At 34.2% G+C, this 15,593-nt stretch overlaps 1 protein-coding gene across 3 annotated transcripts; it reads right to left on the bottom strand.

Annotated features, from left to right (window-relative positions):
- Nucleotides 1–1,738: 1,738 nt before the first annotated feature.
- LOC141283255 (NAD-dependent protein deacylase sirtuin-5, mitochondrial) lies at nt 1,739–15,197 on the bottom strand. Of its 3 annotated transcripts, none has more exons than XM_073816542.1 (10): nt 15,070–15,197; nt 12,894–13,011; nt 12,683–12,816; nt 10,808–10,879; nt 9,626–9,779; nt 9,352–9,439; nt 9,194–9,247; nt 7,766–7,889; nt 2,862–2,977; nt 1,739–2,632 (listed from the first exon to the last, which is right to left on the bottom strand). In XM_073816542.1, the coding sequence occupies exons 2-10, from the start codon at nt 12,991–12,993 to the stop codon at nt 2,560–2,562; spliced, it is 915 nt and encodes a 304-aa protein (XP_073672643.1). In that variant the 5' UTR covers nt 12,994–13,011; nt 15,070–15,197; the 3' UTR covers nt 1,739–2,559. The 3 variants fall into 3 exon arrangements, with proteins under 3 accessions (XP_073672643.1, XP_073672642.1, XP_073672644.1); XM_073816541.1 differs by having other exon boundaries at nt 14,987–15,145; XM_073816543.1 differs by lacking the exon at nt 15,070–15,197 and adding an exon at nt 13,073–13,135 and having other exon boundaries at nt 12,894–12,978.
- Between the last annotated feature and the right edge of the window lie 396 nt (nt 15,198–15,593).

The raw sequence follows: 15,593 nt of genomic DNA, 5'->3' as shown, positions 1-15,593 counted from the left end.
ATTTTGAACTATACAAGTATGTGTATTTAACCTTTCAAGGCCTATAAAACCGCAAAAATAACTCATTACTCTCACGCTCTATGAACAGTCTTCATGTGCTCATAGACATCTCTCTGATAGCGTGCACGCAAATAACAAAATAATGCTTAAAAATGTGTGAAAATTATATGTTTTTGTGAACAAATAGCACAGCAACTTTACATGAGCATGTAGAGACAATAGTCCAAAATCTCTACCAGCTGACAAATTTCTACCAGTGTCTACCGGTATAATCGCCCACCCCTAGTAAATACTGTAATTTTACTGTGGTACTGTAAAATAAAGTTACTATTAATTATTTTTCTTAAAGGAACACTCCACTTTTTTTGGAAATAGGCTCATTCTCCAACTCCCCCCGAGTTAATAAGTTGAGTTTTACCGTTTTGAAATCCATTCAGCCGTTCTCCTGTTCTGGCGATATCACTTTTAGCATAGCTTAGCATAGATCATTGAATCCTATTAGGCCAATAGCATCACATTCAAAAATGACCAACGAGTTTCTATATTTGTCCTATTTAAAACTTGACTCTTCTTTAGTTATATCGTGTGCTAAGACCGGAGGAAATGCAAAGCTTCAATTTTCTAGGCTGATAAGATTAGGAACTACACTCCCATTCCGGCGTAATAGTCAAGGAAGTTTGCTGCCGTAATAAGGCTGAAGCAGGAGCAGTAATACCACGCAGCACATGTGCAAATGCTAAACTAGCTGGGAACACATTTCTGATAATAATCCGCCTGCTTCGGCCATGTTACGGCAGCAAACTTCATTGACTATTACGCCGGAATGGAAGTGTAGTTCCTAATCTTATCAGCCTAGAAACTCGCAGCTTTGCATTTCCACCGGTCTTAGTACACGATATAACTACAGAATGGATGGATTTCAAAACGGTAAAACTCAACTTATTAACTCGGGGGGAGTTGGAGAATGAGCCTATTTCCAAAAAAAGTGGAGTGTTCCTTTAAGGCAAAACACTGCAGGTGAACAGGGTAAAAAAAAATAAAAACACATAAATATTACCTTGCTTACCCAGTTGATTGATTACATTGAAAATTGCAAAAAAATAAAAAAATTGTATTACAAGTTTTCGAAAATGCTAAGTTTAAATATGCAAATGAGGCATTATTTAATAAAATACATGCCAAATTGCATAAATTTCTAGTACAAGGATCTAAACACTGGATAAAGTCAGTTTCAAAATTCTTGTTTCTTTTTTTTTTTGACATATTAGAGTCAAATGTTTTTACAGAGGAAATTTTGAGTATCTAATTTTGTCACTCCAGAATTCAGAAAATACCTAAACAGCCAGGAAACAATATATTTTTACAATTTTTGGGGGAATAAAATGTATATAATCAAGCAAATTATATATGAACAAATCCCTCGGTAAAAACCTTCAGGATATAGACAGGAATAAAAATGTAAAGTTTGGTGTGTGTAAGTGCTACTGAAGTGGAGATTTATGGCTCAGTGTAGGAGAAAAAACTCAATTTGAGAAAACAGCCTTTAAAAATCCATACTGTAATAGAAATCTATTGACACAAAAGTGCTATGAAAGAATCACTTAACAGTGTCTTTTGGATGTTTTCTTTTCACTGGTCTGAAAAAACACTTTATGAAAAACCAAAAAGTCCAAAATCTTAAACTTGACAGGTGCATGAAAAAAACTCCCCTTAAGTACTATTTTTTTTTTTATTTTAAAGTAAAATATTACAAAAGTACTTCATATTATTATCATTCAAGTCCATTTTTTAATTGTTCAAGCCCTACAAACATGTATAGCAAACCTGGAGCTTTTTTAAAAATAGCATTTAATCACAATTACACCTAACACCACAACAGAATTTAAAGAAAAACAAATTATTAATTCTATTCATGTACTATCATGTGTTCTCAAGTATTCCCCTTAGGCGCTTTCTTTTATGGTCATTTTATTTCAAATAAAACTCCTGACTCCACATCCACTGTATCTGTCTGTGCTCATCCTGATACAGCTCATTCAAAATCATTATAATGCACCAGTCTCTAGTCCTAGATTCATGTTTCCATAACATTTGACCAATCGATTTCCATGACTTTTCCAGCCAGTTACTTTTAGCCAATGAAATATTTCAGAGATGATTGTATTGAAAACTTACTCATGATGGAAATTTCCATACCTCTAAAACAATTATTTACCTTGACTTTTCCGAGTCTGGAAATTAACATTAGTAAATTCCCAGTTTTTCCATGACTGTGGAAACACCAAGAAGTTACCCATGAATCAGCTGGAAAAAATCTACTAAGACCCACTGTCAAAACACAACTTGCACGAAATACTGCTACACCGGCCAAGCAAACACTCAAGAAGACACTATTTAAAATTTAATTTCAGCCAAGTTTTGCAGTAAATCTTAAGCACACAAACTATAGGAAAACCAATCACATGAAGGCATGAACCAATCCCAGTGCCTGTTCGTGTGCTCTCAGTTAAAGTGCTCTATGCAGTGGGCTTGAACGAATGGATCATGCCTTCTTTTTCCTTAAATGACCTCGCTCTCATGGCGTTCCAGGGCGGGAGGCAGTATGACACCACAAGGACCCTCAAAGTGATATCTGTTGGTGAGAAACACATCTCAAATAAACCACACGCAGGTGTTCAATTTGTTTTGTGAAATCTACCGTTCAGTGCTTGCTCAAATGCGGCAGTGAGACATGTCACTTAGAGTCTGTGCTGAGGCTTGCGTGCAATAGAGCAGCTCTGCGTTATCCTGTTGAATGGGCTGACTGAGAGGCATCTCTGTGACTCATGTAAAGTGATAGTTTGTGTATATGTATTTCTTACTTAAAGCGCATAGTAGCAGGTGTGCATTCCATGTTGAATTCAGCTACAGGCACTCCTCTACCTGCCACCTGGGGAGCAAACATGGCTGCTGGGTAAACTACAGAGGAGGTGCCCACCTAGAGACAAGAAAGCAATGTGACAAAAACAGAATACAGTCAGAGGTGACAAATTTGTTACATAAGGCTGTCAACACAGACGCTTTTCTGGGTCTTGAATGTGGTAGTTGTGTTGCTGTCTATGCAGGGTCTGAAAGTTCTCGTATTTCATCAAAAAATATCTTAATTTGTGTTTGGGTTTGGAATGACATTCGGGTGTATACTTAAAGGAGTAGTTCACTTTCAGAACAAATGAAGTAAGGAAATTATGTTTTTTGAGGAAAACATTTCAGGATTTCTCTCCATATAATGGACTTCTATGGTGCCCCAGAGTTTGAACTTCCAAAACGCAGCTTCAAAAGGGCTCTAAACGACCCCAAAAATATCTTAATTTGTGTTTGGGTTTAGAACGAAATTAGGGTGTGTACTTAAAGGAGTAGTTCACTTTCAGAACAAATGAAGTAAGGAAATTATGTTTTTTGAGGAAAACATTTCAGGATTTCTCTCCATATAATGGACTTCTATGGTGCCCCCGAGTTTGAACTTCCAAAACGCAGCTTCAAAAGGGCTCTAAACGACCCAAAAAATATCTTAATTTGCGTTTGGGTTTAGAACGAAATTAGGGTGTGTACTTAAAGGAGTAGTTCACTTTCAGAACAAATGAAGTAAGGAAATTATGTTTTTTGAGGAGAACATTTCAGGATTTCTCTCCATATAATTGACTTCTATGGTGCCCCAGAGTTTGAGCTTCCAAAATGCAGCTTCAAAAGGGCTCTAAACGACCCCAAAAATATCTTAATTTGTGTTTGGGTTTTGAACGATATTAGGGTGTGTACTTAAAGGAGTAGTTCACTTTCAGAACAAATGAAGTAAGGAAATTATGTTTTTTGAGGAAAACATTTCAGGATTTCTCTCCATATAATGGACTTCTATGGTGCCCCCGAGTTTGAACTTCCAAAACGCAGCTTCAAAAGGGCTCTAAACGACCCCAGCTGAGAAAAAAATGTCTTATCTAGCAAAACAATCGATTATTTTCTAAAAAAAAAAATTACAGTTTATATACCTTAACCTCAAATGCTCGTCTTGTCTAGCTCTGTGTGTACTCTGTGTAGAGATTAAAAAGTACATAAATCGTAAATGTTTTTAGAAAATACTAGGGATGTTAACCGATGACCGTTTGACCGGTGGTTGACCGTATCAACGTTAACCGGTCAAAGTTGTCGGTAGTCGGTTAAAAAAAAAAGTGCCGGTGCGTCTTTTACGCATTCTGAAGGTGCCTGTTTTATCCATTGGTTTTATCATGTTGCAGTCTATTAGGCAACATTCCACATAAGATGGGCTTAGATTTGGAAATACATTACATCTACATTTCAGTGGTAACCGATAAGGTGATGATGATCATCATCTTTCTTTATTATGGTTAGCACTACCTCAACTAAAGCGGCGTCTCTTCGGAGCTGTCATTTTCTTAAATGAGCCGTGGCAATGTTTCAAATGAGCTTCTAACCTAGACAAACGCCTTTATTTTCAAAGCGATCACCTTGTACCCAAACCATTTGAAACTAAGGAGCCATTTGTCCTACGATTACATATACAACAAGCTCTTCGGCGCCGCGTTTGCGGGACTCATGTTTCGCGCTGTAGGGGATTTTAAAAAAGTGACGTGAGTGGCAGTGTGTGTGTGTGTGCGGGAGGCAGAGCGGCAGAGAGAGGCCGCGATCACACCGAGCGCGTTTTTGCAGTTGGAGGCGCCTCTTTTGAATGGTTTTCTGTTGGCAGTAAGCGTTCTACGCGCTGCTTATGTGCCCCAGGCGCCTCGCGTTTTCACCGCCTGCTGCGCCTCGCGTTTTTGCAGGAGCGCTCTGAGCGCGTGAAGTTGAAAAAAAATCAACTCTGAGCGGAAAAACGCCCAACGTCATTCGCGTTCTTTTCCATTGTCCAATCGAATGAATGGAGAGGCGGACCTTCTGTTGTGGTGACGGAATTTTACGGTTGCTTAAAAAGTCCGGAGACTGCAAGAAATAGAGGAGAAACCTTTTGTGTCTATCGTGGGTAACCTGGAGCTGTATTATTTAGGGTTTCTGCTAATATGACAGTTTACTTAACAGCATAAAACTAAGATTTTAGAGTGCTCGCGCTATAATCCTTTGATTTGACTGACAGGACAGCTGTTTTGGTCATTGCTTAGCAACATAAAAAAAAACGCAGCACGCTCTTTTATTAAAAGTCACCAAAAAAAAGGCAGTGCTGTGCGCCTCGCGTTTTTAGAACTAAAAGACGCGTTCGGTGTGATCGCGGCCAGATGCGACAGAGTTGCGAAATTGCAGGCGCGGCTCGAAATGGCTGTTATTTCAAATAGCGTACCATATTTTAAACTAATCGGTTAACCGGTTTCAACCGGCTAATGAGGCTCGGTGGTCGGTCAAGAAATTTTTTAGTTTTCGCCATCCCTAGAAAATACAGATCGTTTCGCTAGATAAGACCCTTCTTCCTCGGCTGGAATCATTTAGAGCCCTTTGAAGCTGCATTTAAACTGCATTTTGGAAGTTCAAACTTGGAGGCACCATAGAAGTCCATTATATGGAGAGAAATCCGGAAATGTTTTCCTCAAAAAACATCATTTCTTTACGACTGAAGTAAGAAAGACATGAACATCTTAGATGACAAGGGGGTGAGTACATTATCTGTAAAGTTTTGTTTTGAAAGTGAACTACTCCTTTAATTACATAATTTTCATTTTTAGGTGAACTATCCCATTAACCTTACCAAAAAGAAGTATACTTCAAGTTTATTTTATTAGGTAAAGTTCAAGTATATTTGTCTGTATACTTTATGTAGTAAGTATACAAATATCAGTGTACTAGTAGCATACTATTTCAATTCTCTTTGGGACTAAATTGGCCCATTTTCTAGTACATAAAATTTACTTTTAAGTATACTTTAAGTATAACAGCAGTAAACTTTGAGTACACAACTACTTTACATCTATGTTTTCAGTTTGTACTGCAAGTATACTCAAAGTAAACTGTGTACTGATAGTTTACTAATTAAATACATTTTTATGCATCTTTAGCACACTTCAAAGTATAGTCTCAGTAAACTACTAGTTTAGTAGTTTTATACTGCAAGTATACTCGTAAGTTTTCTTTACGCAAACTTTACATCATACTTTTTTCTATTTAGGTTTTAATTTGTATATATTTTGTTATATGAATTCTGAACATACAAAATATCAAAAGAAAGAACGATATCTGCTTGTAAACAAAAACATTGTATTCTAGCTTCATGCATTCTTTTTCATAAAAACTTGAATGTGGATAAGTTTCATAAACATTAAATGAATAAATAAACAACGTTTGGAACAAAAAGCTAAAATAAAAGACTATTCATGATAATCAAAACGTAGATGGAGCACAAAGCTTGACAGTCATTATTACCTCTTCATGGGTCAACATTTTATTCCATAATGTTAACAGTTTTACATATCTATGGTTTTGATGCTGTTTTATGCCTGACAATTGTGTTACATTACATGTGGAAGCTTCTGTTGTTTCGATATCTTCTTCACTTGTGTTTCGGAAATTCTATACAGAAGATACAGTGCAGAAAACATGGATTCTGAGAGCCCAAGTATAGCTCAAATATACTTAGACTAGAGGCATAAGTTAAGTATACTTAAATGTCATTTTAAGTACATTACTGAGAAATATATAAAGCACATTTCTGAAAGTATACTTTCCTATTTTAGTTTAAATTATACTAATAGCACACTTGAATAAACTTCTTTTTCGTAAGGGTAACCAGTATAACATTTTTATAGCATTGTATTGTTTCTGTTATGGTTATGCCAGGGTTTCCTGCAATGCTGAATCTCTAGAGCCACAGTGTAAAAAACATAAATCACATTTACTCGAATTGTAAATGTAATTTTGCAGTCTGAATTGAATGTGATGTGATAAAAAGACTAGGCACCTCGAGAGCTGCACATAAAACAAACTCACAACTCCAATGAAATCTGATTCATGAACAAATGACCCATTCAAGCAGCTTCTTTAAATGATTGATTTGAACTCGTATTACTGTTTTGAAGAGTCTTTCATTGAATTCATTCACTAAATTCCACAGAGCAGTTACTAAATCAACATCTGACTCACTTAATAATCTGCAAGATAGCTTTTCTTTCAGCAATGTCTATTTGAAATTAAACTATTTTTGCATGGCTGTGTAGAACTGATCTTTGGTAATAGATTCAAATGGAGTTTGGTGTTAGCCTGTTGCTAATCTAACAACTCAATACTTCAGTAAGCTAAAAAAACATGAATATTAAAATAAGGTATTACAGATTGCATTCTAAATGCCTTATACGGATAGTTTAATTTAATTTCCAGACATGAAAATTCATTCATTATTATCCACCCTCATATTGTTTCAAACCTGTAAGACCTTTGTTTATCTTCGGAACACAAATTAAGAATTTTTTTTAATGAAATTCGAGAGCTTTCTGACCCTGCATAGACAGCAAGACTGAATAAAGTCATTATTCTTGTGTTCTTTGTGCGCAAAAAGTATTTTCATAGCTTTATAAAAATTAAGGTTGAACCACTTATGTCACATGGACTATTTTAATGATGTCCTTACTACCTTTCTGGGCCTCTCTTGGATTTCATCAAAAATATCTTATTTTGTGTTCCAAAGATGAATGAAGGTCTTATTAATTTTGGGGTGAAATATCTGTTTAAATTCCTTTCTTGGTAGGCAGCTCAATTAGTTCTGTATTAGAGTTTTACGCATTCATTTGTTATCACTCACCACTAAGCAGAGATCACATTGTTCCAGCTCCTGCTCCACAGCGGTGAGAATATCTGAATCCAAAGTCTCTCCAAACCAGACCACATGAGGCCTCAGCAATCCATTACAGCCTCTCCTGTCACACCTATAAACGCAAAGCACAAAACTAAAATCTTTGAAGATTAAACACTAAACACATGGATATATGCTGCCCACTGCTGGAGAAAAAGTGATATGATTCTCAAGTTACAGTGCCTTGCGAAAGTATTCATACTCCTTTTTTTTTTTGGTGCGTTTTGTTATGTAAAACTGCTTTAAATTACTTTTTTCCCCCACATCAATCTACATCTCATACACCATAATGACACAGAACAAAACAGGTTTGTAACAACTTTGCAAATTTATTAGATAAAAAGAACTGAAAAGATCCCGTTGCATAAGTATTCATACCCTTTTCTGGGACACTCGAAATTTAGCTTAGGAGCATTCATATTGCTTCTAGATGTTACTACACTTCGAGTGGAGTTAAACTGTGGCACATTCATTTGAATGAGTATGATTTAGAAAGGTACACACCTCTCAGAAAAGGTCTAACAGCTGAAAATGCAATGCAATGTACTTATTTCAATGTATTATTTTTAATACATTTGTCAAATTTGCAAATCTGGTTTTTGCTTTGTCATTATTATGGTGTATGGAGTGTAAATTGATGTGGGGAAAAACTAATTTAAAGCAGTTCAACATAATGCTGCAACAAAACACAATGTGAAAAAAACGAAGGGGTATGAATACTTTTGCAAGGCACTGTATTTCCGTATTGATCTTTACCTCTTTTTTTCTACATTTGTTGAGGTTTGCTGCACCAAAACAGCCCTAATTTCACATTACATGACTACCCTCCTCACCTCTCTAAATTACACAGCTTTACAGTATATTCAGAGTAAAGCAAACCAGAAGTCTGCATTCCAATGGCATCTGATTACATTTGTTGCGGTACAAGTCGTAATTCCTGATTTATAGACAGTAGTAGGTGACATTCCTCAGAGTTGTTAGTGAAAGCAGCCAGTCAAAGAGTAACTGGGACTTTTTTAATACATTGAAGACTGGTACGGAAGAGAAGAAATGGTTGAATATATAGTTATATAGTTGTTATTTTTGTTTTCTTTGTGCACAAAAAGTATTTCCATAGCTTCGTAACATTACAGTCGAACCACTGAAGTCACATGGACTATTTTAACAATGTCCTTACTACCTTTTTGGGCCTTGAACGTGGTAGTTGCATTGATGTCTATGCAGGGTCAGAAAGCTCTTGGATTTCATCAAAAATATATTAATTTGCGTTCAAAATATGAACGAAGGTCCTACGGGTTTAGAACGACACAAGCTGCATTTAACTATATATCGTAAAATCTACTGATCTGCATTTAACAAAGCCCACAAATCACAAACCTGGGCAAGTTCTCCACTGGTATTCTGGCATCCTTGGCACTGGGGTCAGGCTCTCTGAGAATTGAATAAAGAAAGAGAAAAGCAAATAGAGAGAGTGCAATCTCTTGTGGTTTAAATATTTGATGAAATAATGGTGATGTGTTTGCATGAGCTTTTACCCTTTCCCCTCCAGAGCAGGACAGATTGGACTCTTGTGGTTGGCTTTGACTTCTCCACAGCTCATGCAGCGGGTTTTAAATAGACTACCTAGAGAGAGAACAAGAGAAGTGAGAGATCAGTTGAAGGGAATAACCAAATAAATTCAAAGGAAAGATGGGACAAAAGCCACACCAACCAAATAGATGCTCTATCATGTTTAGTTTTGTTAACCAATAATTAATGCACTATAATGCTGACATTCTCCAGTCCTGCTTTGAGTAGCTGTTGTCTCACCGTGGATTTCATAGACATGTTTGGAACCAGCACGATGGTGCAGTTCATCGATGTTCTGAGTGATGATCACAACAGAGCGCCCCTGCTTGCTGAGACGGGACTCACACTCTGCTATAGCCAGGTGTGCTGGGTTTGGCGTTTTACTGCGCATAACCTGCAAAAGTAAATACAATTAACTGAAATTAAAAAATAAATAAATAAATTGAGATGTTATTAGAATGAAACCAAACATTTTGTATTGTATAACTGCAACCCCAATGTTATTTGGGGTCATATATAAATATATAATGATACTTGAAGTCACTTGTAACAATGCAACAATAATCATATTTTTATTATTTGCATTTTATTTCTATTTTTTTTTTTTCAGTTCCTGGTCATTAAATAGTTTATTATGTGTGACCCTGGATGTCAAAACCAGTCATAAGGGTATTTTTTACATTGAGATTTATACACATTTCCATGGGTATATTGTTTATTAGGATAGGACAGTATTTGAAAATCTGGAATGTGAGAGTGCAAAATAAATTAAAATAAATTCAAAATATTGAGAAAATCACCTTTAAAGTTGTCCAAATGAAGTTCTACGCAATTAAAAATTATGCTTTGATATATTTACTGTAAGAAAAAAATAAATATCTTCATGGAACATGATCTTTACTCAATATCCTAATGATTTTTGGCTTAAATAAAAATATCTATAATTCAGACCCATACAATGTATTTTTGGCTATTGCTACAAATATGCCTGTGCTACTTAAGGTTTTGCGGTCTAGGGTCACATATTTCATTGTATTACTCAATTTTAGATCTAGTTTTTGTTAAGTCATATTGGTACCTACGACTGAAATTTTAGTATTGTGACATTAAAAATGAATAAAAATGCAAGCATGCATCTCATAACCAATCTGCTATTGCAAAGTAACTCCACCCCCTTGTGGATGCTGTTTGAATTTCAGTCCTAAAAATAGGATCTTTCAGATTCCTTACTGCAATTCCAAAAATGCAAAACATGCATACAGAAGAAAAAGTAAAAGTAGTAGTCTTATTTGAGAATTAACACAACATTTCAGACATTTATATTATATATCAAATTTATGAATGTAACAGTGAATAGATCACTAAAGGAAACAAATGGCATTATGATATTAATGACCATTTAGTCAGTAATGTGTGACCCACCTCACGCCTGTAATGGTAAAATTCCCATACTAAAGAAGGATCTCGAGAGAAAGCTTCAGGGGTGGCCAAATCCTGAAAGACAAAGAGATGGAAAGAGAGACTCAATAAAAAATATTATGATTGCTAATATTTGCTTATGTACATGTGTTGTGAAATTAAGAACTTAAAGAATTATGACAGAAAAGTATCTCTATATACAGTATTCTGTTGTGTAGCAATTAAAAAAATTACAATGTTCTGCTTAATTGTTTAATTTTAATTTACACATGAAATATATATATATAGTTGAGGTCAAAAGTTTACATACACCTTGCAGAATGTTGATTATTTTAACAAAATAAGAGGGATCATACAAAATGCATGTTATTTTTTATTTGGGATTGACCTGAATAAGAGATGTTTATATGTAGTCCACAAGAGAAAATAATAGTTGAATTGATAAAAATGACCCAGTTCAAAAGATTACATACACTTGATAATTAATACTGTGTTGAAACCTGAATGATCCACAGCTGTTTTTTTTTTGTTTTTGTTTTTTTGTTTAGTGATAGTTGTTAATGGGTCCCTTGTTTGTCTTGAACAGTTAAACTGCCCGTCGTTCTTCAGAAAAGTCCTTTAGGTCCCACAAATTCTTTGGTTTTCCAGCATTTTTGTGTATTTGAACCCTTTCCAACAATGACTGTATGATATTGAAATCCATCTTTTCACACTGAGGACAACTGAGGGACTCAAATGCAACTATTACAGAAGGTTCAAACGCTCACTGATGCTTCAGAAGGAAAAACAATGCATTAAGAGCCAGGGGTGAAAACTTTTGAACAGAATTATTTTTTTCTTATTTTGCCTAAATATCATATTTTGTTCATTTAGTACTGCTCTTCAGAGGCTACAGAAGATACTTAAATGTTTCCCACAAGACAAAAGAAGTTAAATTTACCCTGATATTCAATTCAATTCAAGAAGTTCTCAAAGAATTTGTTGGACCTGAAGGATTTTTTTTTTTAGAAGAACAGCAGGCAATTTACCTGTTCATGACAAACAAGGGACTCATGAACAACTATCACTAAACTTTTAATGTAAACTTTTTAAACTATTGATGTAAACTGAAAATGTAAACTTTTGAACACGGTCATTTTTATGAATTCAACTACTATTTTTTTACACTATATGTAAACGTCTTTTATGTGAAATATCCTATTCAGGTCAGTACTAAATAAAAAAATAACATGCATTTTGTATGATCCCTCTTATTTTGGAAAAAACAATTAACATTTTGCAAATTCTGCAAGGTGTATGTAAACTTTTGACCTCAACTGTATATATATTAAAATAATAAACATAATATATATAATATAATATAGAGCTGTCGATGTTAACATTACGATATTAATGAAATATGTTTAGTGTACATTCACATAAATTCATTCACATTCACAAAATGTTACTATTTTATTATTCTTTTTAAAAACCTCAGAAATCGAGACATTAATTGCAATTCATTTATTTTTTAAATATTTCTTTTCTCTAAATACTTTTCTAAACTAAAAAAAAAAAATTTAAACTCACATACATTGTCAACTTAATTTAAAAAATACATTTTATTAAAATAATATTTTAACTATTTGTTTATTTCATTTTAGAAAATAATGTTACATTTAATGTTCTTCTCACACAGTATAAATGGAATTTTAAACATAAGAATATACAGATCTAATTAAATTTATCAACAGGACGGATCATCACATGTGATATGTGATGATCATATATCACATTTGGGTCCTAGCATCAAAAAGATTAAAAAACCTTGGTATAACTCATATATCAAAACTAAGATGGCACAAAATGTGTGATGTGTATACAATGTGCACCTATTACCTGTGCCTGCCATTTCCTCCAGTATCCCCCCTGTCCTCTAAAGGTTGGTACTCCACTCTCTGCACTCACTCCAGCCCCCGTAATAATAGCAATGTGCTTGGCTTTAGCAAAATCCTTACGAAACTTTGTTAAATCTGTAAACGAAACAAATTGCAAACCATTTCATTCACAGGCCATTCACTCCCATACATACAGAGTAAAAGTGTTTTACTTGAGCTTGGTCTGGCCATCTTTGGAGAGCTCCAGTTCAGTCTGACTGCCGCACACAGGTGAGAGGTCAGTCCCCGACACGTCAACTGGCGTACAATCATTGAGGGTTAAATGTCACGCTACACAGATAGAAAATCAGAGAAAAATATATATAAACAACCTGAAATGCAACATACTCACCAGCAGATACACACACAATCAGAGAATGAGATTAAAACACTTCCTCTTTCTGTAAGTGTTCCTTTGCTAGAAAAGGAGGCGTGTCCAGGAACTAGCCTGACAGGAAATTTTGGAACGATTTCCTTCTTCTATTCATAATGTAGTTATTATAAAAGGTTCACTTTAACATTATATATATGTTATGTATAAACACACATATACACACTACCAGTCAGAAGTTTTTGGACAGGAAGATTTTTTTATTATCATTTAATTTGATCCAAAATACAGCAAAAACAGTAATATTGTGAAATGTTATTACTATTTAAAAGAATTGCTTTCTATTTGAATACATTTTAAAAATGAAATTCATTCCTGTGATCAAAGATACATTTTTAGTATTATTACTCCAGTCTTCAGTTTCAGGTAATCCTTTAGAAAACATTCTAATATTCTGATTTGCGGTTCAAGAAACATTTATTATTATTATTATTATTATTATTATTATTATTATTATTATTATTATTATTATTATTATTATTCCAGGATTCTTTGGTGAATAGAAAGATTTGAGCAGTAAATCAGAATATTATATAGATTTCTGAAGGATCATGTGACTGGAGTAATGATGCTAAAAATTTCAGTTTTGAAATCACAGGAATAAATTACATTTTAAAATATATTTAAATAGAAAACTATATTTTTAATAGTAAAAACATGTCCAAATTTGACTGTTTTTGCTGTACTTTGGATCAAATAAATGCAGGCTTGGTGGGCAGAAGAGACTTCTTTAAAAAACATTAAAAATCCTACTGTCCAAAACCGTTTGACTGGTAGTCAAAATTAATATTATTATAAGTATTAAAATATATTGCTATTTATAATAAACAACACCCCCCCCCCAAAAAAAAAACAAAACAAAACATGAAAACATGGTTTATTAGTTACAATTGATCCATATGAATCAATATAATACTATAATTAGTATAAATATTTAATTAGTAAAAAAAAAAAAACAATATTTTAAAATGTATTGTAAAATGTAAAATCTTTTTTTTCTCATAAATTTTCCACCCCATTGCAACTCTAATCTTAAATACTGTAACTACTAGAAATATTCCTTTTTTTCTAAAATCAAAAGGTTTCAAATCAGAGATGTTTTAGGAATATTGTTCATAATGTTTATTGGGAATATTTCCCATGTCCTCAATTTGACTTATTTTCAATGCGAAACAACTAAAATCAATAAGTATTGATATGGCCTGATAAATTTAGTGAGCTTTGACTTATTGGCTGGTTTATCACAATTTAAAACACTTGACTCTGTTTGATAAAATGACAAAAACAAACTACATTTTTACAATAATACAACTTTTGAAAATATTAACAAAATATTTGACATTCCAAATGCAAGCTTTTATTTCCATTCTGTAAGGAACCTCGTTATTTCTTCATTTAAAACCTATTACATTTCATCCTGTTCATTTTCTTCTAAATAATAAAGTTAAAATCATTAATAAAGTGCCTGCTTGACCTGACCATATTTCTAAATATCTGTTTAGGTGCATGCCTTTATTTTCCATAGTTCCTTAATAAATGAACACAAGCATATTCGTTTTTAAATCAGGATCACAGCAGTATGAAAAGAGGATAGAACTGGTATAGTGCAATAAAGTAACTTTAATAAACATATGTGGACCTTGAAGGACCTTGTAAAATGACCACAGCTCTGCAGAGACTCTGCCTTTGCAAGTTTACGTGCATAACAGTTTTCTGCTATCAAATAGGCGTATTAACTAATTTGATAGATGAAAAACACTTCTTAGGTGAAACATGTTCAACAAAGCAGGAGTAAATGTGCAATACACGCTGATGCTGTCATGCTGATGCCACGACTATAAACACAGCACAGAATGAACAGAAAGTAACAGCTACCTGCGTCCTCTGCTGACTTCTGTCACACAGATAGCGTAGATATAGTGCAGCAGAGCAGATGAAATATGTATTTATTAACTTACATCCACTCAGTTGCTGTCATGAGCCAGTAAAAGACGAGTGCATCACGCACAACTCACACGACCCATGAGATGACAAACGTTACTATTAGCTTTCATATTAGAAACCTCTGAGGGGCGGTTGGTGGCTCAGAAAGTTCAATCGTCCATTGAGTCGTATTCAAACCTCCGGAATGTATTTTAAGTTATTGATGATATTTGTTCAGCATAAAGTATAAAGCATTAAACAAACTAATTTCAAGGATTGTTGTCAGAGAAACAAACAGACTAACACAGCACATTAATTTGTAGAAAATCACATTTGAAAATCGTATCCAGTAATCACATTCGACGGTGAATGGTCCATCATTACCATCGCGGAGAAAAGTAACGCGTGCCACGTGTCTATGCGATTCTTCAGCGTCATTCTAAACAATAATTTGCATTTGAATAATGATACTAATAACCTTTAATAGCCGATGGATTTATATTAAAGGGTGAATATTTTAAATCTGACAATTGTTATTTAGACACACAAATACCTGACC

This window comes from Garra rufa, chromosome 13 (genome assembly GCF_049309525.1).
Source record: "Garra rufa chromosome 13, GarRuf1.0, whole genome shotgun sequence".
In the NCBI taxonomy this organism is placed as follows: Eukaryota; Metazoa; Chordata; class Actinopteri; order Cypriniformes; family Cyprinidae; genus Garra; species Garra rufa.
The sequence above is the reverse complement of the archived record's forward strand: the minus strand, read 5'-3'. Positions and strand labels throughout refer to the sequence as shown.

Coding starts and splice junctions, on each gene's coding strand:
- LOC141283255 (XM_073816542.1), bottom strand. CDS start 12,993: ATGATTGTACGCCAGTTGACGTGTCGGGGACTGACCTCTCACCTGTGT. Junction 9,440..9,625: donor ACATGTCTATGAAATCCACG/GTGAGACAACAG, acceptor TTCTCTCTCTAG/GTAGTCTATTTAAAACCCGC. Junction 2,633..2,861: donor CCTGCTACTATGCGCTTTAA/GTAAGAAATACA, acceptor TCTCACCAACAG/ATATCACTTTGAGGGTCCTT.